Genomic DNA, 26,251 nt, shown 5'->3' on the forward strand with positions numbered 1-26,251 from the left:
GCCTATTAAGCAAGCTAGGAACATTGCCGATCAGAGATTCTGATACCCATTAATCTTTTACTTCCCTTTGCAAGAATACTGGATGTTCAATATTTGTAATAAATAAAAAGTATTTGTGCCAGGTGCTGAAACCTGTAAGTCAGGTCAGAAGTTACAAAAATGACCATAAGATTCCTTTAAGTTATTACAACAAGCAATACCTCAGACGTAGCTGGTGGCATTTTGGCTGTTGAACAAAGCTGTTATGCGCACTACTCACTAAGTCTTTAGGTATGTCTTTAAAGTAGCTAACCCCTTTAGTGCTTGCACTGTAGCCATGTCAGCACAAAGCTAGCTGGGTCCATACTCAGGCAGTTTGCTCTGGCTGACCTCCATGTTGCTCCCTATTAGCAGCAACTGATACTAGGTTACGCAGTTAATTGGACGCTGGCTTGAATGTGTCAACACGAACTGGAGCTGCTTGCAAAAGAGGCACGTCCTTAATGCCTGCAGCTATTACCTGGATGTGCAATAAAATGCTAAACATGCTAGTGTTCCAGGTCTAGAAAATTCTACAAAAAAATGTAACCTGAACACAGTGAACAAGGTACAACTCCCACACCTTGATAGTACTTTATGTTATCTCTGGATAGCATTCAAATGAGTTAAAAAAATGCAGCTATTTAAAGTAATCTGGGAGAAACAGCACTGAGTAAGAAACATATTTAATTCTCTTCTGTATGAAGGTAAACCAAAGAAAAGCATCCCTGCTAACACTGAACACAAACACAATGCAGTGCTAAAATATACTTAATGATAAAATACTCATCACAATGGAAAGTCAAAGTACTATAACTTCACATGGTAAGGCATTGAAATTGGCTTTAACATAGACTTGTCAACTGATCGCTTTATCTGTCTTTTAAAATGGATCACTTCTACAGACAATTAAACAACAATGTACGTTTTTCACACAGCCACTTCACATTCTATAGTATTAAATACTCCTTTAAATCAGTATCTTGGTTTATGGAATATCTGCTAGCTATGCATATCTGGTAACTAGGTATCAAAAGGTCATTTTAAACAATAATTAATACAAGCATTATATGCATTTTCTGCAGACACTCCACAGACATTGCTAAACATTAAGCAATGATAGATATTCAGGATACAAATAACCATAGTACACCATTCAAAAAATTACATATAGCCATGAAAATTATATATTATCACCACAAATAGCACAAACAGAATCCTCATCCTGGCTTTGACCAGCACTATATTAAACACAGAAGACTTCACTGCTGAAAACATGCTTTGAATGCACTGAATGGCAGCCTGTGAAGATTTGATTTATAATTGATTTTGAACTATTCTAAAATAAATGAAAGGCTGATACCAGTGACTCATTGCAAATGCACTGACACCCCTTCAGTGATTGAACCAGTGCACTGAAGAAAAATGATGTCCTTTAGAAATCAACTGGAACTGTGAAGCACTGTAGAAAGATTTTACACAACTGAATACATGGACATTTGTAACAAAATACATGGACATGAACAGAAACAATATCCAGCAAATGACAAATAGAGCAGGCTCTTGAAAATATTTGCATTTCTTGCAGTAATCTGTAAAATTCTAACTGCATCACTGTCAGTTTATATACTGCTACAGTGAGTCTTGTCACGGACACAATGCACTCAAATATCTCAAAAATTCTGTTTTGATTTGAAGTTTGCATACTTCTCTGTTTTGTTTGTTTGTTTGTTTTTTCTCATCTGAGTTTTCTCAAATCTTATCCTGCTCATTCCTTGGACTACTCCTGATCTTGCCTAACTCACCGTTTCAGAGCTCTGACCCTGCATTCTCTTCTCTTCACTGCTGTCTGTATGCCAGTCATTGTCAAATCGGTAAACCAGCACCCATACATACACCTGTATGTGTCCATATATATATCTACATACACATTAATTCTTCAGCTTGTAACCCCACACACACACACTTTAATCCAACCAACACCTCTGTTGCTCTAGGTTCTTCTGTACTTCCCTTCTAGGTACACTGGCAGGTGTCAGAAAGATGGCTTCACTACTGATGTCTCACACACCCAGCCTGCATTCCATCCTATAAACATCTATTCCTTCCTATAAACATCTTGGAATAAGCAATAGTTTTGAGTTTTAATGTAAAGTACCAGAGCACGCTGTGGGAACACCACAACGCCAAAATGCTGACAGGCCATAATGAGTTGGATGGGACATAAGCATAAATGGGACTATGGAGTGAGAGTAGAGCAGGCATAGGCCAGAGAAAGAAATCAAGATCTGGGAGATCAACAAAAAAATCACATTAGAAATGGAGGAAGAGACACTCCAGAAGATTGTTTATGTTTATTTGCTTTATAACAGGACTGGGGAGCACTAAACAAGAACTGCTACGTAAACACAAAAATAAAAAATGGAATAAATGAATGAGGTAAGGAAACAGCACTGATCAGAACAGCGTGAATGGGTTTAGGCATAACTTTTTTTTTTTTTAAACAGACACAATGACAAAAGAAAGTTTTAAAAACAATGAGGTCACATACGTGTTTAGAGGGAGCACCTTCCACCAGTGACGCAACATGAAGGAAAGCATAAAGATCTCTCCCTGAACATTTACCAACTAGATGAAGACTTCTATCATGATGTAGCAGAAAGCAAAACTGGTATAATGACACTTATGCTAATATAAGATAACTAAAGAGGTAACAGACAAAGAATCGAGATAAGTAGCTCATATTTGATGCAGTACGGAAGGGGAAACCCTTCTGTACCAAAATGAAAAAAAGTCAAAGCAGCTGGTTTGGAAAAGGATCTTTGCAACTGCATTCCAAATGCAAAGAAATGGCTTATAGATACCTGTGGGCCATAAATCTGCAAGAATTTGGCATAAATTATTATGTTCTAAATTTGCTATTTTCTAAAAGAAAGCCAAAACTGAAGATGCTGTCTATGTGACATAAGCAATATTAGAAGAATGGTGCTACTGTTCATACCGATCAAAAATGTCATTAGAAAAAAAAAATCTCATCCAAGTGATAAACTGGATTGAGCATGTCGTTGCTGGTGAGTTGACCTTGGCTGTCTGCCAGACATCCACCCAGCCGCTCTCTCACTCCCTTCTCAACAGGCAAGGGGGAGAAAATGAGATGAAAAATCTCATGGATTGAGATAAAGACAGGGACATCACTCACCAGTTGCTGTCAGGGGCAAACCAGACTCAACTTGGAGAAAATTAATTTATTGCTGATTAGAGTAGGATAGTGAGAAACAACGACAAAACTAAAAAAACCTTCCCCCACCCCACTCCTTCTTCCCAGCTTCACTTTACTCCTTCATTCCCAACTTTTCTACCTCCTCCCCCCCAAGCAGCACAGGGGCATGGGGAATAGGGGTTGTGGTCAGTTTGTAACACTTCATCTCTGCTGTTCCTTCCTCCTCCTACTTTTCCCCTGCTCCAGCATGGGGTCCCTTCCACAGGAGACAGTCCTTCATGAACTGCTCCAATGTGGGTCCTTCCCATGGGCTGCAGTTCTTTAAGAACTGCTGCAGCATGAGTCCTTTCCACAGGGTACAGGGCTTCGGGATTGTACTGCTCCAGTGTGGGTACCCCACAGGCCACAGGTCCCACCAGAAAACGTGCTCCTGCATGGCCTCCTCTCCACAGGCTGCAGCTCCTGCCAGGAGCCTGCTCCAGTGTGGGCTCTCCACTGGTTGCAGCTTCCTTCAGGGTATGTTGACCTGGGGATGGATAGTATGGGATCCTCCACAGGCTGCAGCATGGATACCTGCTCCGGCATGGTCCTTCATGGACTGCAGGGGACAACCTGCTCCGGCATGGTCTTCATGGACTGCAGGGGAATCTCTGCTCCAATGCCTCTCTCACATTTTTCTCACTCCTCTCTCTCACAGCTGCTGCTCAGCATTTTTTACCCTTTCTTAAATATGCTATCCCAGAGGTGCCACCAGCATCACTAAGGGGCTCAGCTGTGCCCTGTGGTGGGTCCACTGGAGTCAGCTGGAAGTGGATGCATCCAACATGGGCCAGCCCCTGGTGTCTTCTCACAGAGGCTGCTCCTGCAGCCCCCCTGCCCTGCTGCCAACACCTTTCCAATAGAGTAATCTACTGTTTGGGCATGTTTTTCTGAAGACATCTTTACTGGACTACAGCTAGAGGATTTACAGTTAGCTATAGTTGTAAATGTGTATTATAAAAACACATTAATATCAAACTGCTGTAACAATTCTATAGGACAATGCAAGGTGGCATTAATAATGACTAAGTGATTCTATAACTGTAGTTTTAAACACTATTATATATTCTTGGAACAGAAAGACAAGGAGAAAGACAGGCTGAGAAAAGGGAAGAGCCACCCTTCCTACACCATTTACTCCATCTAACTCACAGGACACTTGAAACAGAAGACCAGTGGCTTAAACACTCTCATTTAATCCATACAAATATATACAGAAATATATACATGTCATTACTTTTGGAGTCTGTTTAATGCAGCTTCAGATTAGTACTGACTCATGTTTATATTTATCAAGAAAATTAGAGCGCTAGCAGCCTGCTTACTTTAGTAGCAATAGCTTCATATTTCTCTAGTACAGTAACAGTCCAACAAGGATTGAAGTCCACTGTAAGAAAAACTTTTAGAAACTTTTTATTATCTTTGATACAACTTAGCAATTTTAATCTAAAACTAGATCTCACAGAGAACTATTAATGTTCACCAACATGTAAATATATACTGTGTACGTTAATGTGTGCACACACATGCATGAATGTTATATGACATTTCTTTTGTCCCACTGAAATAACATACCGAGCCAAATCTCTAAGTACAGCTATGCTCTCAACAGTCTCATGTGGATTAAAATAAATCAAATGCCATAACTACTGTGCTTCCCCCTGACTGCCACCAAATTATACAAAACATTATATATTGACATCAACTCACTCACTGGAGCATATTGCCTGAAATTAGGAATGTTATATGCATTAATTTTTTGTACTGACAAGGGACTACTGAACTGAGAGTTCTTGTTTCAGTCTAGTATTACAACATTGTTGCATAAAGCATTTTGCTTTCAAGCCAAAAATTCCCCACAAACCATTAATCTAAGATGTTCTATTCATTATCATCTGAAGTTACTTTTTCTAAAATATGTTGCTCAGAAACTGCTGACAAACTACTTGAAATCAATTTTTTAAGTGTATCACATAACTCTCTGGCTAAGGCTAACTGAAAACTAATTAAAATCATTAAGAAGATGATTTGAACAAGAACAGGAAAAAACTGTCTAGATGAAATTATGAGGAAAAATTAGATACCACTTGACTGAATCGTGCCCTTAGACACACTACTTCTCATTTGCAAAAAATGAGCATTTCTTTTCCTCTCAAAGGGGTTTTTGACCTTTTAAGGCACCAATATCCACAACCCTCCTTAGACTAACTCGTTTGTCTTCTGACCCAAGACTCCCAAAGCATGTTTCACTTCCTTTATGGGCAGAACTAAAGCTCCCTAAACTCTAAATATAATTTATTACCAAATTTAATATCTTTTTTACTTGATCATCAGAACATTATTTTAGTCTTCTGATAAAAAGGCAGGAAGACAAGTAAGAAACAAGTTGTACGACATCTGATAAATAAATTTACGTATCTATCATTTTTCTCTCCATAAAAATACCAGTCCCTAGTCTGGACTCCTCCCCCTGGGAAAACAAAACAAACCAAAAAATCTTCAAGCCTATGGTCATCACAGAAAAGAACATAGATTTGAACCTCTTCTATCTGCCAAGAAGACTGAACAACATATCCTGACAATTGCTTTCACAAAATCCAAGTAGGGAGAGTAATGAATGAAATTTGGAACAGAAAGAGGATTTCCAATGGTGTGATTGAGAAAAAGAATGTATAGCTTGTACTGCAAGCCAAGATGACTGATAAACTACATGTGTTAGCTCCAACTTGAGAAACAGTATTAAGCACTAATGAAATAGTCCAGAAAATTTTTAGCAGTGTGTGCCAACACCACTGGACAAGAGCCAGTTTAAAAAGGAATTTGCAAGAACCTCCTTTATTCCAAATGATGAACACAATATAGCATGACGATCCAAGTGCCAGGACTCAGGCGAACTGAACATTCATCTTGAATTTGGGAGTCCTACCTTTGTCAGAGGAAATGAAGTGCTGAAGGAAAAGGCACTTCAGTTCAACCATCAACCTCAGGTATGATGTTGTCCACAACACATGGCAACATTGATAAATCTATAGTGAAAACCACTGAGAACATTTTTACAAGTGAATGATATCTACGGCTGATTAGTGCATATCATACATTAGTGCATTTATTAGTCTACAAGTGATGAGTGCATACATTCAGGTTTTGTTTATATAGCCACTTCTGAACATTCACACTGTTTATTTCCTAATTCCCTTCTCCAAAAATGAGAAACATTTGCTTGAGAAGGACAACTATTACAGAGACTTTACACAAATGCCAAAGTACATTACAGGTGCTTTAAAGAACTAATAGAAATGGACGTGAAACACCAGAACATTCATTTGCAATGCTTTTAAGTGTTCTGGACATATTTATACTAAATTATAAGTCTAATGCAGAAGTCCCATGATACTACAACCAGTGATTTTATGAAGTGGTCTCTTTGTTTTGGCTACTTTTAGGTGACAGTAGTCACAGGAGGCTCAGTCTTTAAAAAGCCAAAGAAGATACCGAGCTGGGCTGCAGACAATCATCACCCAGGAGATGGAGATCAGTACATGGGGGAACTCTTAACAAGCCTAGATAAAAATGTGAAAAAAAGAATGATAAAGTTTAGGCTAGTGAATAGTTTAAAACAAATGATCGGATTTTACATATTTGTGTGGCTGAAGTGGTAAAGGAATGACTGTATTACCAGAGTAAGTTTATAGTTCAGCAGAATGCAAGGGTTGTTGCTGTGGATTTAGGTCCAACTGCATGCAGTGCACAAAGTACATTAAATAATTGTATCACAACTGCCTTTTAATAATAACATTGAGGCCCTTTGTTTCAAGATACCTCTCTTCTCCTTTTTCTCTCACCTCTTTTTCACATTCCATTTCTTTTCAGGACAGATTTTGTTTAATATCTCTTTCAGTGAAAATGCCTAAGGACATCTTTGTTTTATCTCTTACTATTCCCTCTTCCTCTGAGTCTTCCTGAGTAGTCCTGTCTGCCTGTTTCTAGTACTACTTCATATTAATTTTCATGCCATCACTCTGTTTTCTTTCTGCCTTCCCTGATGACACGGAGTTTCTGTTTCTACTTTCTAACCCGTATGTTCCCCACACAATGAAAGAAGACCTTTGCTTTGCAAAATATCCCTCACAAAAATCACTGGGAAGATCCGAGTATTGCAATAAACAAACAGATTTAGACAAAGTAGCATTCTAACAATAGTACTGTCAAAAAACACTGAATAAACATAAGCTAATGTCAAAGAGAAACAAAGCAAAATAGAAGACCAACCAGATGGCATCCCTTGACCTGAGGAGGGCTTTATTGGTGTGTTCATCTGATCCCAGTTAAGATCATCATCATCTGACTGACTATAGCCACAGGAACTGAGAGGCTCATCAAAAGTACAGCATCCTGTAAAACAAACACAAAGATAAAAATTACACAAGGCATGTAGGTAACAGATTATGATTCTCTAATCCTAACATGACTCAATGCAGGCTGTAAAATTTTTAAATATCTTTTAATACAAATTATTATATATTCATTAATCATCACTTTCTGAGAGGGCATAAAACCTTCTCATCATAAGAACAAAATCCCAAGGGTAAAAGAGGAGATTTAGAACCGTAGAAAAATTTTCTCCTATGACACTATCATCAGGTATCAAAAATAAACCAGCAAAATAAAAAGCAGTAAAACTCAGATCATCAAAAGATTGAATGATTAGCATTCTTCAGGAAAAACAAACTATTCCATGCCTGAGAATCTACATTTTAGGAAAAAAAAACTGTAAGTGTGGGAACATCAGCTCCCATTCCTGTATCTTGGTTTCCAAGTAAAGGAAGACCTAGATGCTCTCAGGTGTGCTGTTCTGCAAACAGATACCAGCCGGGGTGTTTGTGGGATCGGCGCCTCTGGTACAATACAGCACATCTATCTCAAAAAGCCAATCTATGTGCAGCCCCAAACTCTCTGAAAGAAAACAGTATTATTTCTTCTCTTTTTCCCCATTCTCTTCTAGGTAATTTAGAAAAGAATAACATGTTATGAAAGCTTACACTATCCCAAGCTGGTGCAGGGAAAAGTCTAATGTCATAAATTTAGAAGAATGCTATCTAACATCCACAAGAAAATAGAAAAGGTTTGCTCTTTTCCCTTTGGTACAGAGGAAACTTTTCTAGCTTTTTTACATCATTCTCTTCTAACAGGAGACTAACACAGGGTTACCAAATTCTGTTTTCTTTGATGTTTGATGTTTCACTCCAGTGAAGAATGACATCTTTCCTACTCAGGAAAACAAATATAACCCCAGTCACAGATATTTCAGTCCATATTAAAGTAAACTCTGCAGCTGTTCAAACAAAACTAAACTTTAGGGCTATTCATCATCTTTACTATCTGTCTACAGGCACACCAGGCTTAGGCTTGCCCAGCTGTATTAAAATAGGAAACAGACAAAAATCTAGCTTTAAAAAAGACTTTAAAAATCTAAATTTTCCTAGAACATTATAAATAGCATTACAGAATACCTTATCAAAAAGTAGAAGACAAAATTTCATTACACCTGACAAGCTTTACCTAACTGAAGTCCAGCCTTCCTAATAGCTAAGTCCCAGCGTGTTTTTGAGATTCATGGCAAGCACTTTGCAAGCATATAATCTTCATGAGAAATTATTTTTAGATGCAATCACCAAATAATTTCATTTTTTGTTCTCTTACAGTGCCATTGGTCTTTATAGACATATCGTACTTGCCCTGCCCTTGGATACAGGTCATCCTATACTGGTCTGCGTTCTAAAATATCTTTCTATAAGAAGTTTTCATGAGCTTTAGGTTTATCAGGGAAATTGGCACCTCTGGACACTGCATCTTTCTGTACAATTTTAAGTGCACAAGATTCAATTAGATAGTCCAGTGGGAACAGAAAACCCATTAAAGAACTCGAAACTCCAACTCCAATGTATCTAACAACAGATATAAATCATCTCTCTCCTAACGTTAAATAAATTCAGAAATGCAAGAGATTTGTATAAAGTGTATCAAATAACACCTGCAACATTTCCAGTGGGAAGGCTTAGAAAATTAGGCAGCCATTTACACATTTGTTCTATTTGCATAAATATTACTTCAAACTTCATAAATTATGCCACAAGCTAAGTTTCAGACACAAAAGCAAAACATCAACTTTTACAGACCTATTTGTGCTTTTTAATAAAAAATAAAAAAAAGAAAAACCCAAACCACAGGTGAAGCAAAAGGTAGTTTCCTTGCAAAGGTACTGCAAATGATACTAGGACATAAATTTAAATATCAAGTTACACAGTGTGCAATGTAGTCAAGCTTGGCAAAAAATATACACCCAAATAAAACCTGGCATAAATCAGGGTTTACAATTCAAACACAGGACTAATGAATGTATAGAATAGCTCCCTTACCTCATTACATCATACATATCTCTAGCAATAAGAAGATATAGAAAAGTTTAAGTTGTTTTCTTGCTCAAACCCAGAAGTGCAGCCAAGCACTGCAAAATGTCCAATACTGGAAAAAAGGGAAGAGTTTGTGATTCCAGATGGTTAGTAAAGGCTTCACCCCTCCTCACTAGTTAAGGAGATGTTAAAAACATAGATAAATAGAACAACAGTTCTTCTTGTCTAGACCATTTGTCTGTCAACACAGGACTGTTTCTCACTGCTTGCTTTTTTTTCATTTCTCTTGTGAATCTATGGCTAAATCGCTCTGTCAGGATTTCTTTTTTTTTCCTTTTATCTTTGCCATTTACATCCTCCAAACCTCTGTGAATTTACTATCTTATAACTTCCTTAAAATGGGTATCTAATCTTCACATCTGCTATAGGAAGAGTTTAAAAAGAACTTTTGAACTCCTCCTTCTATTCCTAAGTCAATTCCACCCACAACTAATAAACAAACTGTAGCAAGTAGTGCTAGGAGTAATCAAATTGTACAGCCACCTACCCAGAGAATTGACTAGCTTACAGAAGATCTCTAACAGCACAGATACCAAGCCATATTTCTTTCTACAGCCAGCCACTAAGAATAAGATGAATACCAATGAAGGCTTTGCACAACCATGACTTTTTGGAAAGTCTTTTGTAAATTAAAATAGCATACATGGCATATATAGCTGTTGGAAGTATATGCAAGTTTATAGACTGAACCAAGAATAAACACAGAACATCTTACTGGAAAAAAAAAGAAAAGCTTAGCCAAATTAGCCAAGTAAGAATTACTGTAAATCAAGAGTCATTGACTGTCCTAATGGCTTATTCCTGCTCCCCAAAGTTCTGACCCTCACATGTGACCATATTACAAATAACATTAAGATGGGTCATGACATTTGACAAAACCCTACCTTTGCATCTAAATCAAGCCCTCCTGCCTTTTGCAGTGCTTCACCTATTTTCTAGTCACGATGCTCTTACTGTACAAGGTTTCCACTTCATTAAAAGTTATCCACATATGATATCAATAAGGACTGTAAAATCTGAAAAATTTTCAGTCGTCTTTAATGTCTCCCGTTTGTTGCCCTGTTTTGAAAGACAAGCTACTGCCAAGATAGGCAGTTGTTTATAATCAGGTGGCACACTTGAGAAATTCTGCCCTTTTTTGCTATTAGAATTTGTAATAACAATCAAAATACCTATTGTCTGCTATATAGTTTAATCAAGCAAAACAATTTCCCTGCCTGTTACACTGGTATTACAGTTTGGATAGCCAAACTGTATTTTAAAGGATGAATTCTGTCCTGACTGAAATATTTCTAAGTAAAACAGGAGATACATATCCCATTAAGATTCTTTGGCTTATGCTGCATTTTATAGATATTTTTGGATTCCTAATTGACAAATGCACAAGATGCAACACAGTCTATTAAAGCCTACAGTTCTTTCAACTGCAATTTTCCATTTAACCATCATGAATCCAGTTCAATATAACTAAGTCATTGACCAAATGTAGTCCTTTTTGCAAGTTTCTATTTTTATTTGGTAAATTACTTTAGAACTTGAAAAATTTATGAGGTTAAAGGAAGAATATAATTTAAGATGAAAGCAACCAATTAAAGCAAATGGGATAAAGAACACACTATATTTTTCCTAATGTGAATAAAGTTTTATTCAAAGTATTCTGTGTTACAGACTGTAACTATGACATCTGTTACAAAGTATTCTCAAAGAATACCTTATCAAAAAGTAGGATAATAGAAGACAAAAATCAGTTCAGTGACAAAAACTAACATAGCAAAAAGTTCAAGTTATGCTGCGCACTGCTTTATTTTTGTTGGTCTTATATATTGCAAAGATCTCAGATCAATATGTACTTCCTATCAAAAATTTGCTGCCAAATGTGTAGTGCTGAAACTTGCAATGCTTATGAGTATCAACACTAGCATTAGCAAGGAACATATGTGCATACTAGAACTGATACAAGGGCCCTGCTTTGGGATAAAATACATTTTTTCTTTATAGCTCTATGGTTTCTGGTCTGCCATAGTACCATGAATTCTGTTGCAGAATAGGTGAACCCAGAAGATGAGTTTACTGAATCCCACATTTTATTAGTATTCTTATTTATCTCATTTTAAAAGTATTCTAAATTCTATTGTCTCTCTATTTTCAATTTCATACTGCAAATGTGTTTACGCTGATTAAGTACAATGTAGCTATTCTTTGAAACAGAAATAAAGGTTTTGATATCTGATCTGAAAGCTGGGTGTCTAGACCACATGTCATATCAGGGGGCTTTGATAATGCAATGAAAGATTAATCTCCTATCAGGCAATGGATCCTTTCTTTCTGTCTATAAAAAGGAGCCTCTGCCCAAACCAAGAATATAGCATTCCTCAGCCAGCCACGTTCCCTCCTGTCCTCGTGAACATCCCTGCATCCAACAGCAATGGACCAAGCACATCACCTGCACAACAAACCAAGGCAAATGACAAGTGAAATAACTGAAAACTGTGACAAACTGCAATTGTTAAGCTTGACTAGACCATGAACGAGTCAGCTTTCACCCTCTAAGGGTTAATGCTCAGGACCATGAGGCAGCATTACCGTGCTGCCTTGTGCTCCCTTTTACATTTTTGAAGTTTCAGATTTCAGGGCAATCGTCCTACCTAGACACTCTCACAACAATTAGAAAATGATCTGAGAAAGACAGCACTAAGAAAACAGTATCCTGAGCCCCTAAGCTGACAAACCATCAAATTGGAGAATGAACAACTACTCCTTTGGGGGCAGGTAAGAAGTCATAATGTGGAAAATAAAAAGCCATTCTCAATTATAAACTGGCTAACAGAGAAAGCAAAAGTAGGACTCAGTGGACAATTTTTAACATAAAAAAGTTAAAATGCTGTCTCTAAACCTGTACGACAGGTCTACTCTGCTTTATAACTTTTAATAAAGATAGGGTGATGACAAAAATTGTCTAATACACAATTGTTCACCTCTGAAATCAATAAATGGTCGAGCCAATAAAGCTTCAAGTAAACTAACTACAGCTACATAAATGGAAGGTTTAAAGAACGTATTAGAAACTGGACATAATGGTCTGCCTGTATTCTGCTTTGTGTGTAGATTCTCAGAAAAAAAAGGCCCTTTCGAAGGTGTTACAGCATTACACATTAAAAGGACTTTCCAGACATGCTACCTTTGAGATAGCTCGCAAAAGAAACTCTTCTCTGTGTGCCTCCAAAGTGCATGCAGAGCTGCCACATATCTGCAGTGACATATGGACACCAAAAATTCGTATCCAGGCTTTACAGGTGAGTGTACCCACTTTCAGCAGTGGGTAGTCTGTTTTAAAATGGAATATTTATTTTCTCTCAAAATATACCAAGTTTTTGATTTATATTAGAGGCAAGTGTTCAGAGCTGTAAAATAATACTGTAATCTAGATTACTGGTCAGGGAGTCTGAAAAAACATGTGCTGCATAAAGTTGATCTAATTTAAAACAGTATCTACATTTTGACAAGTCTGCATACGCATCAGGGTGAGAGAGAAGAGCAAGAGGAAACACATTCTACAATTAAAGAACTTCTCTGATTGCAGCTGTGCTCAGAAAGGGTTTTGAAAAAGGCAGAGGATGGAAGAATTATCTGGAAACATCTCATGAGCCAGAGCAAAGATGATGAGGTAAAAGGATACATTTTGCACCTAAGAAAGGCCAGATATTAATCCTGGCTGTAAGAGAGAATAACAGATGGAAAATGATAAAAAATTGTGCTCAGATATGTGGAAGAGGTGGTATGAGAGTGCTAGAGAGTTCCAAATTCACAGACTCAATTCCAGCAGTATCGCAGGTGATGACAGTATACAGAAAAAAAAACGTATCGGATAAACATTTAAAGATGTTACTTATGAGACTTCAAAAGCTCACAGCATGTTCATAAAACATTTACAATTTTTCTCTCTGTTCTCCCTCCACTTACCTGACAGAAACTGAATCAACACAAATGTCTCCAAAAACGCTTCAGTTTTGGTGACACGGGATACTGTAGCAAAGTTGCATTTTATGGAAGACATATCTGTCAGTTCTAACCTCCCCTGGAAACCTGCCCATATTTAGGCAAATAAAATGTTTTCTAAAAAATTGTACTTGTTTAATAGATACCAAGAATAATCCAAAATTTGGATTCCTGGACTCTAGTGAAAAGCCCTGAAAAAAAGGAACAGCTTCCTCTCAAAATGTGCATTTAAACTCCTTTTAGATACCAAGACATAGGAGCAGACACCACTCACGAAGGCTAAAAGACAAGACATTGAATAAGAGCTCCTAAAAGAAGTATCACTCATCTCGTGTAAGCAAATAATATCCATAGATTTGTGTCATTTTTTTATCAGTGGATATTTATGAGGCCCATGGGAAAATGGGTGCACATTAACATTCTGTGAGCAAACTAATTTCTGGCATTTTTTTTAATGTCCAGGTGTTTGATTTTACAGTATTAGTGATAGCTTTTTTTAATGTATGGCATGGATTACATGGCCAAGTGCACATGTATGCTTACATACCAAATTATATCCCTGCTGCAGTTGTCATTAATTAGAACACATCTACCAAAAGAAACATTCGAGCACTCAATCCATTAAAGTAAGTACAGGATTATGGAGAAATGTATTTAGGAAAACCTATTTTGAAAGGTATTATTAAAAGTAGCATATTTGCAAAAGTCTTTTGGATTTTATGCTTTAGTAATACAGAAGGATATCATGCTGGGTGTTAAAACTACTAGCTGGTCTTCCAGTCCAACACAAGTTAATATTAAGAGAGACATTCCTTGTACAAATAGCTGCCATGGACAAATTTTAGTGGTTGGGAGTTTTCTGATGGTTTGTGTGGGGTTTTGGTTTGGGGTTTTTTTTTTAGTTTTCATTTCTGTTTGTATACATACCGTTGTACCTTTTTAATTATTAATTTAATGCTTAAATCAAGTTCCAGAACAGGGAATTCACTTTATAAATGTAATAAATATTGTTATGGTAACTTTTTTGAAAGAAAGCCTTCTAAGAAAAAAGAATCTCCAGAAGATAAGTATTTCCGAATGACTTTTTAAAAACAACTAGAAGTCCAATTTGTAAAATATATTTAACCTACAGATGTATATAGCTTGTTAAAAAGATCACATTGGACATAGTAGATGCAAAAGGGAGACAGGTGATGTACATGTGTTTTGGAGCTGACTCAACATGCTGAAATTCTGGACTGTAGTCAAAACCACTACAAAAATGAATAAATAAAAGGCAGATTTCCCATATGTTTTGTATCTTGTTTATTACATGACAAAACCATGCTTCAAAATGCAGAAGTCTCACTTATAAACTGCCTGAAATGTCTCAAAATAAAGCTTTGACCTACAAATAGCTATCAAAAGGAACCTTCTTTTCACATACTTGAAATAGAATTAAAATTTTAAAAGATACTCTGGCAGTAGAATAAGCCTCCTGAGGAAAAAAAAATGCAACTGAACACCTCCTTCATATAGTTTATATCGTAGGATTCACTTAATTTATTTTTATACCTACCACCCAGGAGTGCACAAGCCCCCTTTATTAAATGTGTAAAAGAATTCAATCATCTTAGTTGGCAAAGAAAGCAGATGCTACAGAAAGCAGATGTGGGAGAAGTATTTTTTCTTCCCCATTTACTTGAAATGGAGACATACTGGGAGGGTGGGAAACCGATGTACATACTGCAGTAATATATACAGAAGGTAACAATTAGGTATACTTTCTTTTGACAAGTTAACATGCAGTACCCTCTTAAAGGACTTGAAATGACACCTCTGTTTTGAAAAACTACAGTAAAACACATGACAATGTTCTCTGTACTCTTCCCTAGGGAAGAAAAGAAAGAGGGCAATTTTCAGTCTAACTCACGGACCATACATTAGCCTGCTGCAACTTTGAAGCAGTAGTCTGCAGCACTTCACCCTTCTGTCAGCCAAGGGAGAAAATACATACCATAGTTATCTCTTTTCCACTCAGCATCTATTTGTGATTTCTGATGTTGGTAACAGAAGCTGCCCCTATTACACAGAATTCCTCTATCCTTTCCTCACTTGGATTTTACTGCAATTTTGCCTTCACTTCTCCTTTCAGTTCACTGAGGAGAGCTATCACCAAAACATAGCCAAGCATGTGCAGCTGGAATTAAAAAAGAAAACATCTAAACACAGTAAGAAATCACTAATTTGATTTTTTTTTTCCTGGCTTCATTTGCTCCTATAGAGCTACCAAGGCCTAGAGGCAAATTCCCAAATTGTTTCCTTAGGTAAAGAGCTGCCTTGACAAAGGGTAAACTCAAGAATCACTCACCATTAATCTCTCGATATGGTATTTACAAGGGATGTAAGCAGTTGCACTGATCTGTTGAAGACAGGCAAATTTCAACAAAAGGAAAGACGACAGCTGTCTGCTTTCAGTAGCTTCATATTAATTCCACTTTTTACATTTATTATCCTAAAAACTGCTTACTCCTTTTCCTTTCACCTCACCCAAGTACCTCAGCATCTTCATATATTACTGAAATACAGCACAGTAGAGCTGCCCCAGAAAATTTGTCTGGGGAAGGGTAGAGGAGAGCAGGGGAAGGCATTTGGAAAACAATACAAAACTGCGCAGCTGATATTCAAGAAAGAAATGTGTATACTGAAAATCTGAGATGAAATAAAATGCAATTCAGAAGGAAGGAAAAAACATGGTGGGGATATTATATCCATTCCCCCCCCCCCCCCCCCAGCTGGGAGGAAGGGATTGAAATGCACACCTCGCAGCCAAAATCCATCATAATAAAGGGTCTTCTCACACTGACACTTTATTTAAAACACAGTGTAACCTAAGAAACATACAATCATCAAGACTATGATTATGAGACCATACCAGATCTTTTCTCTAACATCTGTTCCTGAAACACTGAATTAGATTTTCAGTTTGTCATGAGGACAAACCTTTTCATGCTACATCCATCCTAGGGCTCTAGGGAAATACAGTCTAATAAAAGACAGTCAAACCACCTTTCCCACAACCAGCACTGCCAGTTATTCAACTCACAAAGCTACTAAGTTCTCGACTGCAGTATAATCCGATTTTCACTAAGGTTCTTTTCAGTAACTTTGAAAAATAGCACTTAAAATTACTAAAATCCAACACCTTCATTTTTAGTTAAAAATTGTGCTACTCAATTATCCCCCCAAAAGTTTTTCCCCATGTTGTAATGGCTGTGCATGAATAAATAGGTGTGAATGAAGGCAACAATAAGCAACACAGTAAGCAGCCACTGTTCTTTTGTCTATGGTTGTGCCAAGTCATACAAGTTTTCACACAATAAATCAGCTTTCAGCTGCATTCCATGCTATGAGACTATGAGAAAAAGACTATGTTGCTTCAACACATTTATCACATAAATTTAAATTCAGATTGAGCTAAAAAACACTTGCTCTGACTGAACAAACAAAAGCGCTACTTCATAGGTCAAACTTGCTTTGTTCATTCCTTGCCTTACAGCGTTAGGTAAATGGACAGACATTGACAAACAACCCTCATGCTGTCATAGAAAAATCAAAATCTGTGATATTTTAAATTACTTTAGATGCTGTATAACTACTATAACTGTATCTGTTAACAGCACAGATTATATCAGAATAACAAGCAAATAAGAAGCTAAATTCTGATTTTAAAGCTCAGTATCATTATGGTTTTCTAAGGTCAAAAAATACAACACTGCAAAATAGTTCAAAGTGTTGGAATGGGTAAAAGTCAGCTCTAAGACAATGGGCCCACAACAAACTAAGATACCATGGCTGGATTCCTAGTACAGTGTAGAATATCTTCAAAGTGAGCCCCAAGACTCATTTCTTCCCTGGCTTCCACAACTTTTACAGACAGTTAATACTGCCTCTGAAGCTATCAGATAGCAGGACTGAAGACAACTGGTTTTATCAAATCCAATTTTGATAGCTGAGAGGTTAACTATCATTTCATCCAACTATCAGGACATTCTGAGCTGAGTAAGTTTTTTGGGTTTGTGGTTTTAGGGGGTTTTTTTGCTTTTGTCAAAAAACTACTGTAATATCCTGTTTATCTATATAGAAAGGGATTTAACTGAGAATCCTGACAGCATTCTTCTTACCTGCCAGTTGAGCTTTTAAAATGTATCTTCACCTTTAAACACTTCAAGCTAAAAACCACAAGTGTACTTGGAAGCTCAACCATTCTCCCTGGTTCTGCTCATTTGTAATGAGCCTCTCGTCTTTACACCTCCCAGAAGACAGACTCCACAAAGCAATCTCAGGTGATGTGAAACCAATGCTTGCTGCTTCTCCAAACCCCTGTCTTTTTGAGCCTGAAATCTTCCTGCTAAACCCATATGGGACTGATGGGCCATTTCAGTCAAACCCAATTTCACTTATTTATCACAAGCCCCTACTTAGAAACTCTACTGTGGATTGCTTCTACACACAATCTGTTTCCAGCTTTGAACTCTAAAAAGGATTTAAGCAGTCAATCTCAATATCATTATAAATCCAACGTGCATTACTTGCCTATTGATTGTGAGAAAATAAAAGTTTGACGCTTGATTTCAGGGCTAACCTTTCCATTTGTTTGATGAGTTCTGCAGTTATTACAGAACACTTAGTGCATTCTGTTAGATAACAGCATATTAAGCTTGGATGAGAAATCCTGACTATTTACAACACACTACTAGCTTTAAGTATCAGAAAAAGGCAGCGTTAGCTTTGCTAGTCTCAGAGGCTTTTCCGCTATACCACAATTAAAAAAAACAAAACAAAACAAAAAAAACCCCAAAACCCAAGACAATAAACATTTCTGTAAAAAGGATTCCACCACCTTAAAATATTTTCATAAAACTAATAATATTAGGACAGATTTTATACTTCTCCTGCCTGATATATCAGTCTAGTTTTGGACAGAATATATTGAAGCTTATGTTCTACTTCATCAATGGGTAGAGCAAACAAAAAAAAATAGACAGGACACATTGGTATTCATTCCATTTGTTATTAGACTATCTTACAAAATGGTATTTTCCCCTATAAATTTTAAGTGAAATAGTTTATCACCTAATTAAATGAGCTGTTTCTGTTCTGAATTTTAATGTGTGTACTGAGACATTTGAGAACAAATGCCATAAAAGAATTTTATACATAGAAAGAATTCAAACAGATATTTAAGCCCATGCACCCCCTTTCCTGCCTGCTAATCGAAAAATTCCCCCACTTTTTTTTTCTTTTTTTCCTTTTTTAAATCTACGGGTTTTCTGCTGTACTTTTCCTCATTTGATCTGGGAGCTTTCCTTCAGATGAGAAAGGCTGTTACTCATTTTGTTTTGCTTTTTAAAGTTACTGTGTATGCGTTTTCCCATGCAGTGAGTACGAACTGCTATAAATGCATCCCAAACCATTTAGTTCTATGACACAACTCTAGCTACTCGATCAATAATTCAGGAAAATATTCATCTGGATTTAGTTACTGCTGTCAGTACAACCCTTTGTGCCTGGATGAAAAGAGAGCAGGACCTCCATCTGGAGGTTTTACCTGTGCTGCTCAGTGAATTAACCTGTAGGACGTGTCACAGTGGTGAAGCAGTCAAAAACCTCCAACAGGCAACTTCATCACATGGGTAATTAGTTCACTACATCAATAACGCCTCCAGTCGTTAGCAGCGCCAAGGCTGAATCCCAGGTCTGCTTGTTAAATTCAGTCAGCACAACAGGCTTTCACTGTGCTACAGGTATAAATAACTTTCTATTTTTAAATGTATTTAGCTACTGCCTTTTTTCTTCTTCATTATCTCTTGCAATAAATTATACTTTATTTCATTCATCACATCTATAACCTCCTCCCAGAAGGAGAAGAAACAATTAATTTTAGAAACCGCTGATATTTTCACAAGGTCTGTCAGCTATAACAGGGACCCACATTTAAGAGCATTAAAAACAGTACTGCTGCAGCATTTACAAGCCCAAGCTCGTATGACCTGAAGAGTGAACTCTTGATTCTTCCACATAGCAGAACAGCACACTACTGCTACACTACCCTGATAAAATAATTACTTCCAATTCTTGCTTATAAGAGGATTAAGTCAGCACTAAACTCACTTAAATGTTGTACCACAACAAAAAGACACATGGAGGCCACAGAGCTTCACGCTTTCTAACCTTGTAGAAACCACTTCAGGTCTGCATGCGAGTGACTGTAGCACTTAAGTACTAGCAAATCCAATGACTGTCAGGTTGATTCAAATTATTTTTGTTTTCTACTAATTCCTGCTCCATGCCTGATGAAAGGGATGTTTTATCCAGGCCATAACACTGGGATAAGGATCTTTAATCCTTTGTGAAAAAGGTCTGATATTCCGGGGACCCCAGTATGTTACTACATTGGGAAGGTCTTGCCCTCTCTGTTGCTAAAGTTCGCTTCATGATAGGATAATCTAAAAAAAGCTAAATGTATGCTCATGTCTCCAAACAGTATAGATTAGGGCGGTATCACTGATTTATGACAGATTAGACTAGCTCAGAGTTTTTGGCTTAATTACTCAAAAATACCCACTTTTTATTATAGTATTTTACTAATATCCTATAATCTGTTATATATACAGTGTATACATACATATTTTTACATGTATTTCAAAGTATCTTAGTTTACCCTTAATTACTTACAGAGAAAACAATAAACAATTGAGCTTTTGGGGCAATTTTCTCTTACGTAAATGCATCATACTTAAATGTTTAAAAATCTTAACAAAAGTTATGTTTAGCCTCTATTTTTGAGGTAGCCAATAGTTCTAAAGACTTCAATGGGTGCTAAGAATTGTGTGTCAAGTGTCAATGCAGTCCAAACACAGGGATATTTCAAGTGGATGCAAGACTTTCATACATTCATCTGTCATCACCCAGTCTAACCCAACGTACAGCATAGACTTCAGGACTTATTAATTCCTGCCTGAACCAGAGCGTATCCTTTAGTAACACATGCAATCAAAGATTTTAAACATTCCAAATCATAGAGATGTCAGAGTTACTGAGCTAACTGCATTCTCTTCTTTAATAATCTATTTGAGCACCATTTCAGGTCTTGGCTCTCAACGCTGTTCGTGGGTAGCATTCAATATTTCTCCTATTGTCATGTCAAATGGACTGCAGTCCCCCATCCTACTCTCAGCCAGCCTGGCCTATTCACATCTTGAAGTTCCTCTGCTCCCTTTGGAGCCAAGGGCAATAGCCCACAACTGAATGGCTTGGAAAAGCAAAGTGTTATTTGTTCAAGTTAAAAACATACTAGAAGAGTTTAACACAGTGAGACAGTGTGTTTTGCATGGCTTTTTTTTTTTCATAATGTTTAACAATTTTAGGACTTGGAGGTATAGCCATTTTTTGTTTGTTTGTTTTTAAACTTCCTTCACAAAATGCTTCTCTGTCCCCCTCCCTCCCTATTGCTGTACAGATCCTGATGATTAGTTCAATCTTTCTCACTTCAGCAAACATTTCTAGCTGTTTACAGCCCTTCAAAGTACTGCCCTCATGAACTAGCAAGAGAGTCAGTTCTCTTTTCAGCTTCAGGTGTGGAAGCATGACACTCCCCTACAATTGTCTCCTGGTATTAATTTGAAGATTATGCCTATATAGCTATTGTGTCCTCTTCTTGTTTGTCTTCCTCCCTGAAAAAGGCACTTTGACAGAATAATCCAGTTATCACCATAACATCATCTCAAGCATGTCATTTAAATGTATTTGTAAAATCACTTCTCAGCATTTTTAGATTCTTGAATCACAGAGTCACAGAAGGGTTGAGGTTGGAAGGGATTTCTGGAGTCCCAGATATGGACAAGCTAGAGCAGCGGTCTCCAAAGTGGGGTGCATGCAAGACAATCCATTGGGGTGTAGGAAGAAAATATTAGAATGTCTACCTTTTTTTTTTTAACATAAAAATAAGAAAGAAATTAAGTTCTACTAATATTTAATGTACAGCTGGACACTGGCACCCTCAGTTGGTCCATATGTCAGATGGTCATGTCTTCCTTCCATGGAGGGGATGACAGTGACGCTCTCACTTATCATTTGCTTTAAACAAATTGCAATGTATTGCAGTTCAAGTGTCCCTGGTTAAGTGGATTTATGGATATTTTCTAGTTTTAACTGAAGTAAAAAAACCCTCACAAAATGGACAAGTGGCTTAAAAAAATTCCTGCAAAGAAACTAAAGATGATAATAATAATAATGGAAGCAAAAGCCAACAACAAGAAAATGGCAGAGCTGACATTTCTCCTTAATAAGAGCTCTTTGTCAGCCACATTACGAGGTAACAACAGTGATGACCTAATCAGATCTCACAAGAACTTGGCCAAAAAAATTTGGAATTATCAATATTGAAATAAACTGAACTTACAGGCAGATCTTCAAATTGCTGCATCATAAATTATTAAACCAAGATTCTAAAAAATAATGAAGGACATTCAATCACATAGCTGTCCCTAAAAAATGTATTATTAATAGCAATATTTTAACTAGGAGAACAAAAAGGGGTTTTTTGCCATTACTAAAATAAAATTGAAACACATTGTTTATTTCATCTTTATATCATCCTTTTTAAACCTTTTTCGTGCATGTTTTAACTGTACTAATTGTATTTGTATAGTAGCATGTGTATATAAATTATAAATAAATATGCACATACTGGGAGTGCACGCTGAAAAATTTTTACTGATAGGGGTGGCTGACCAAAAGAGTTTGGAGAACACTGACCTAGAGCAGGCTCCTCAGGAGCATCCCCAGACGGCTTTTTACTATCCCTAAGGATGAAGGTTATCTGGTCTGACACCCTGGCTCAAGCAGGGCCACCCTGAGCCAGTTGCCCAGGACAACGCTCAAATAGTTCCTGAGTACCTCTAAGGTTGGAGACTCCACAACCTCTCTGGGCAATCTGTGCCAGTGCTCAGTCACCCTCACAGCAAAAAAGCATTTCCTGATGTTCAGAGGGAACCTCCTGGTTTTCAGGTTGCACCTATTCCTTCTGGTCCTGTCACTGGGCACCACTGGAAAGAGCCTGGCTCCCTCCTCTTTGCACCCTCCCTTCAGGTATTTCTAGACATTGATAAAATCCCCCTGAGCCTTCTCTTCTCCAGGTTGAACAGTCCAAATTCTCTCAGCCTTCCCTCATATGAGAGATGGTCCAGTCCCTTCACCATTTTTGTGGCCCATCACTGGACTCTCTCCAGTATGTCTCTCTCTCTCTTGCACTGAGGAGCCCAGAACTGGACACAGCACTCCAGGTCTGGCCTCACCAGTGCTGAGCAGAGGGGAAGGATCACTTCCCTCGACCTGCTGGCAACACTCCTCCTAATGCAGCCCAGGACATCGTTGGCCTTCTTTGCAGCAAGGGGACATTGCTGGCTCATGGTCAACCTGGTATCTACCAGGACCCCCAGGCCCTTTTCTGCAAAGCTGGTCTCCGGCTGGGCGGCTCCCACCCAGCCTGTACTGGTGCATGGACTTTGCACTTCCCCTTGCTGAACAACCCTCTAGTGTATCAGCCAAGTCATCTGCAAACTTGCTGAGGGTGCACTCTGCCTCATCATCCAGATCATTAAATGAAGATGTTGAATAGGACTGGACCCAGTATACACCCCTCAGGTACACCACCAGTCAGTGGCCTCCAACCGGACTTTGTGCCACTGATCACCACTCTCTGGTCCTGGCTGTTCAGACAGTTTTCTGCCAGCCCCACCACCTGCTCATCCAGCCCATAATTCATCAGCTTCTCTGTGAGGATCTTACGAGACACAGTGTCAAAAGTCTTACTGTAGTCAAGGTAGACAATATCCAGTGCTCTCCCCTCATCTATCAAGCCCGTCATTTCATCATAGCAGGTTATCAAGTTGGTCCTTGGTGAATTCATGTTGACTGCTTCTTGTCCTTTATATGCCTAGAAATGGTTTCCAGAATTAGTTGCTCCATCACCTTCCCAGGGACTGAGGTGAGGCTGACCTGCCTGTAGTTTCCTGGATCCTCTTACTTGCTCTTTTTGAAGATAAGAGTGACATTTGCTTTCCTCCAGTTCTCAAGCACCTCTCCCAGTCACTGTGATCTTTCAAAGGTTACGAAGAATGGCCTTGCAATGACATCAGCCAGCTCCCTCTCAGCACTCATGGGTGCATTCCATCAAGACCACAGGTACCAAAAGAACATCCACTTCGACCCTTAAGTTCTTCCAAAAATGAATTCACCTAATTCTCAGTCTAAATCTGTTTAGTCACTCAGGCTTGTTTTACTAGTGGCCTGCTACTCTGTGGGTCACCTCAATTATTAAACAGCAGTTCTCTACAGCACGCTTGCAAACCAAGATCAAATATTGTAAATTCGATTTATTGGATAGATTCCAGTGGCAGATTTAAGGAATCTCAAAGGTGTGCTTACAAACACTCAATGATTCAACATAGTTCTTCTGAGCTCCCTTGAGTTTGTTGTCCTTCACGAGTTGTGATGCTGCATGAGCTCGATCAAGTATTCCACTGACATTATAATAATGCCAAATATTCCTCCTGTTTCAGATACTTCTGATCAGACATCAGAAAGCATGGCTTCCAAGTCTTTTTCAATCACTGCTTCCTTGCTAGTATTTCTTTAGGCTGGAGGTATGTCTTTGTTTCTATGTCAAAATATACAGTGCTTTCTTGCACTCTAGCTTTCAAGATCACTTAGCTCTCCTCTGATCACTACTCACCATGGCACTACTGCTGTTGTCATCTGCATGCTTTTATCAGTAATGACTCAATATTTCTTCCTCATCACTAATAAAAAGGTTAAACACTGTCAGATCTAAACTTAATCCTCAGAGGGCCTCCATATACCCCACATTGATTACTGACTACAATTATGTTATTGAGACCTGTTAGCTATTTTTTTAAAACACACTTTACGTATGCTGATGACTCTATATCATACCAATTCTAAATCAGAATGTCACATGGTACCTAATCAAAGATTTTACAAATATTAAATGTCACTTATCTTTGAAAAGTCAAATGTGCTCTCTCAAAACATCACATTCTCTTGAGAAAAAAAAAATTCTTTCCCATAACCTTGTGTTGATTGAAATTAATTAATGAAGAATTACAGATATGTAACACCGTTGGCTCCCAGGTATCCACTCTATTACTTTGCACCAGATTAATGTCTGCTTGACAGACTTATGATTATCTGGTCACCCGTTCACCCTTTTAATGGTTTGTCTTACCAATTTTAAACAATTCCTAACTTTTCTTAATGCACATCCATTTCTCCTTCCCCTCTTTCCCCCACTTCCTCTCCATTTTTATAACTTATTTTACTTTTCCTCCCTTCTTAACAAGGGCAAACCAAACAATTCTATTATTGCAGTTAGTAACATTCTGCATATAAATTTGACTATCTCCTCCTCTGATACTTCCAAATCCACATTACTTCTGGAAGCAGAAGTAAGCACCCATGAACTGTTAGAAAGAAATGTCTTATTGTCATGATAAACAAGCACAACAACATAGTTATGCGGTTTTATGATGCTAGTAAGTAAATTGCCAACAGTACTAGTAACGACAGTACCAGGCAATTCCTAACCTAATAAGGAGTTCTGAATTGTGAAGCAGGGAAATTCTTTACAAGGTCTATCCTACCTGAGGAAAAAAAAAAAAAAAAAAAAAGAAAGATTTAAACATAAAAACAGTAATACAGATATTTTTATATAGAACCTACCAATCCAAAATGTTTCATGAAAATAACATACTTAGCCATACACTCAGAGTAGTGATGTAAAACAATCGCCTGTAACACAAAACATCCTACTATCAGTTAAGTCACTGCCCTTTCAAATAAGTCCACTAAGCTGGATTGAGACTTTTAGGAACACACACACACACCCCTTTTCACACACATGTTTCATTTGCAAAGGAAAAAACAATTGCAATATAACTCACCTGTGGCATGAAATGATTAGCAGTGTTGCAGGAACGACAGCATTTTATTTAGAAAGGCATTGATTTGCAAACAATGGGGCTACAGAAACAGAGCTCAACAAAAGTAAATAAAGGACTGAACAAACATTCATGGAAACAGGAAATTCTGTGCATGAGAAATTTCTGGAGGAAAAATTTGTAAGCTTTTGTTCTTTAAAATTGAGACTAGTAGTTGCTGGATGAATGGCCAGTTTCAATGAGTTTAATAGTTTCTATTCCTTAGAGGGTTATTTTATTGATGTAAAATTTAAACCATAGTTGAAAAAATGCACCTCTGTTTCTCCACAGTTGTGAGAGTACTACAAAATCATGGATATCCTTTCTACAGAAAATTGCCTCATTTACAAGACAAGTGTCCCACATTTTATACACACATTACATTCAGCAATATTTTCCCATGTTCTTAGGCAGTTTTTCTCTTTTTTTCTCGCCCCAACCTCAGCTAAGCCTAAGAGCAACCAAGA

At 37.6% G+C, this 26,251-nt stretch overlaps 1 protein-coding gene across 12 annotated transcripts in view; it reads right to left on the reverse strand.

Moving 5' to 3' along the window:
- Positions 1–26,251, reverse strand: part of PTPRM (protein tyrosine phosphatase receptor type M) — a 500,309-nt gene that overhangs the window by 378,392 nt on the left and 95,666 nt on the right. For all 12 annotated transcript variants that reach the window (XM_069779033.1, XM_069779028.1, XM_069779026.1 and 9 more), the window contains exon 2: positions 7,547–7,669. In XM_069779033.1, the coding sequence (XP_069635134.1) occupies positions 7,547–7,669 (123 nt within the window). The remainder of the gene's footprint in view (positions 1–7,546; positions 7,670–26,251) is intronic.

Source organism: Haliaeetus albicilla, chromosome 3, assembly GCF_947461875.1.
Source record: "Haliaeetus albicilla chromosome 3, bHalAlb1.1, whole genome shotgun sequence".
NCBI lineage: Eukaryota > Metazoa > Chordata > Aves > Accipitriformes > Accipitridae > Haliaeetus > Haliaeetus albicilla.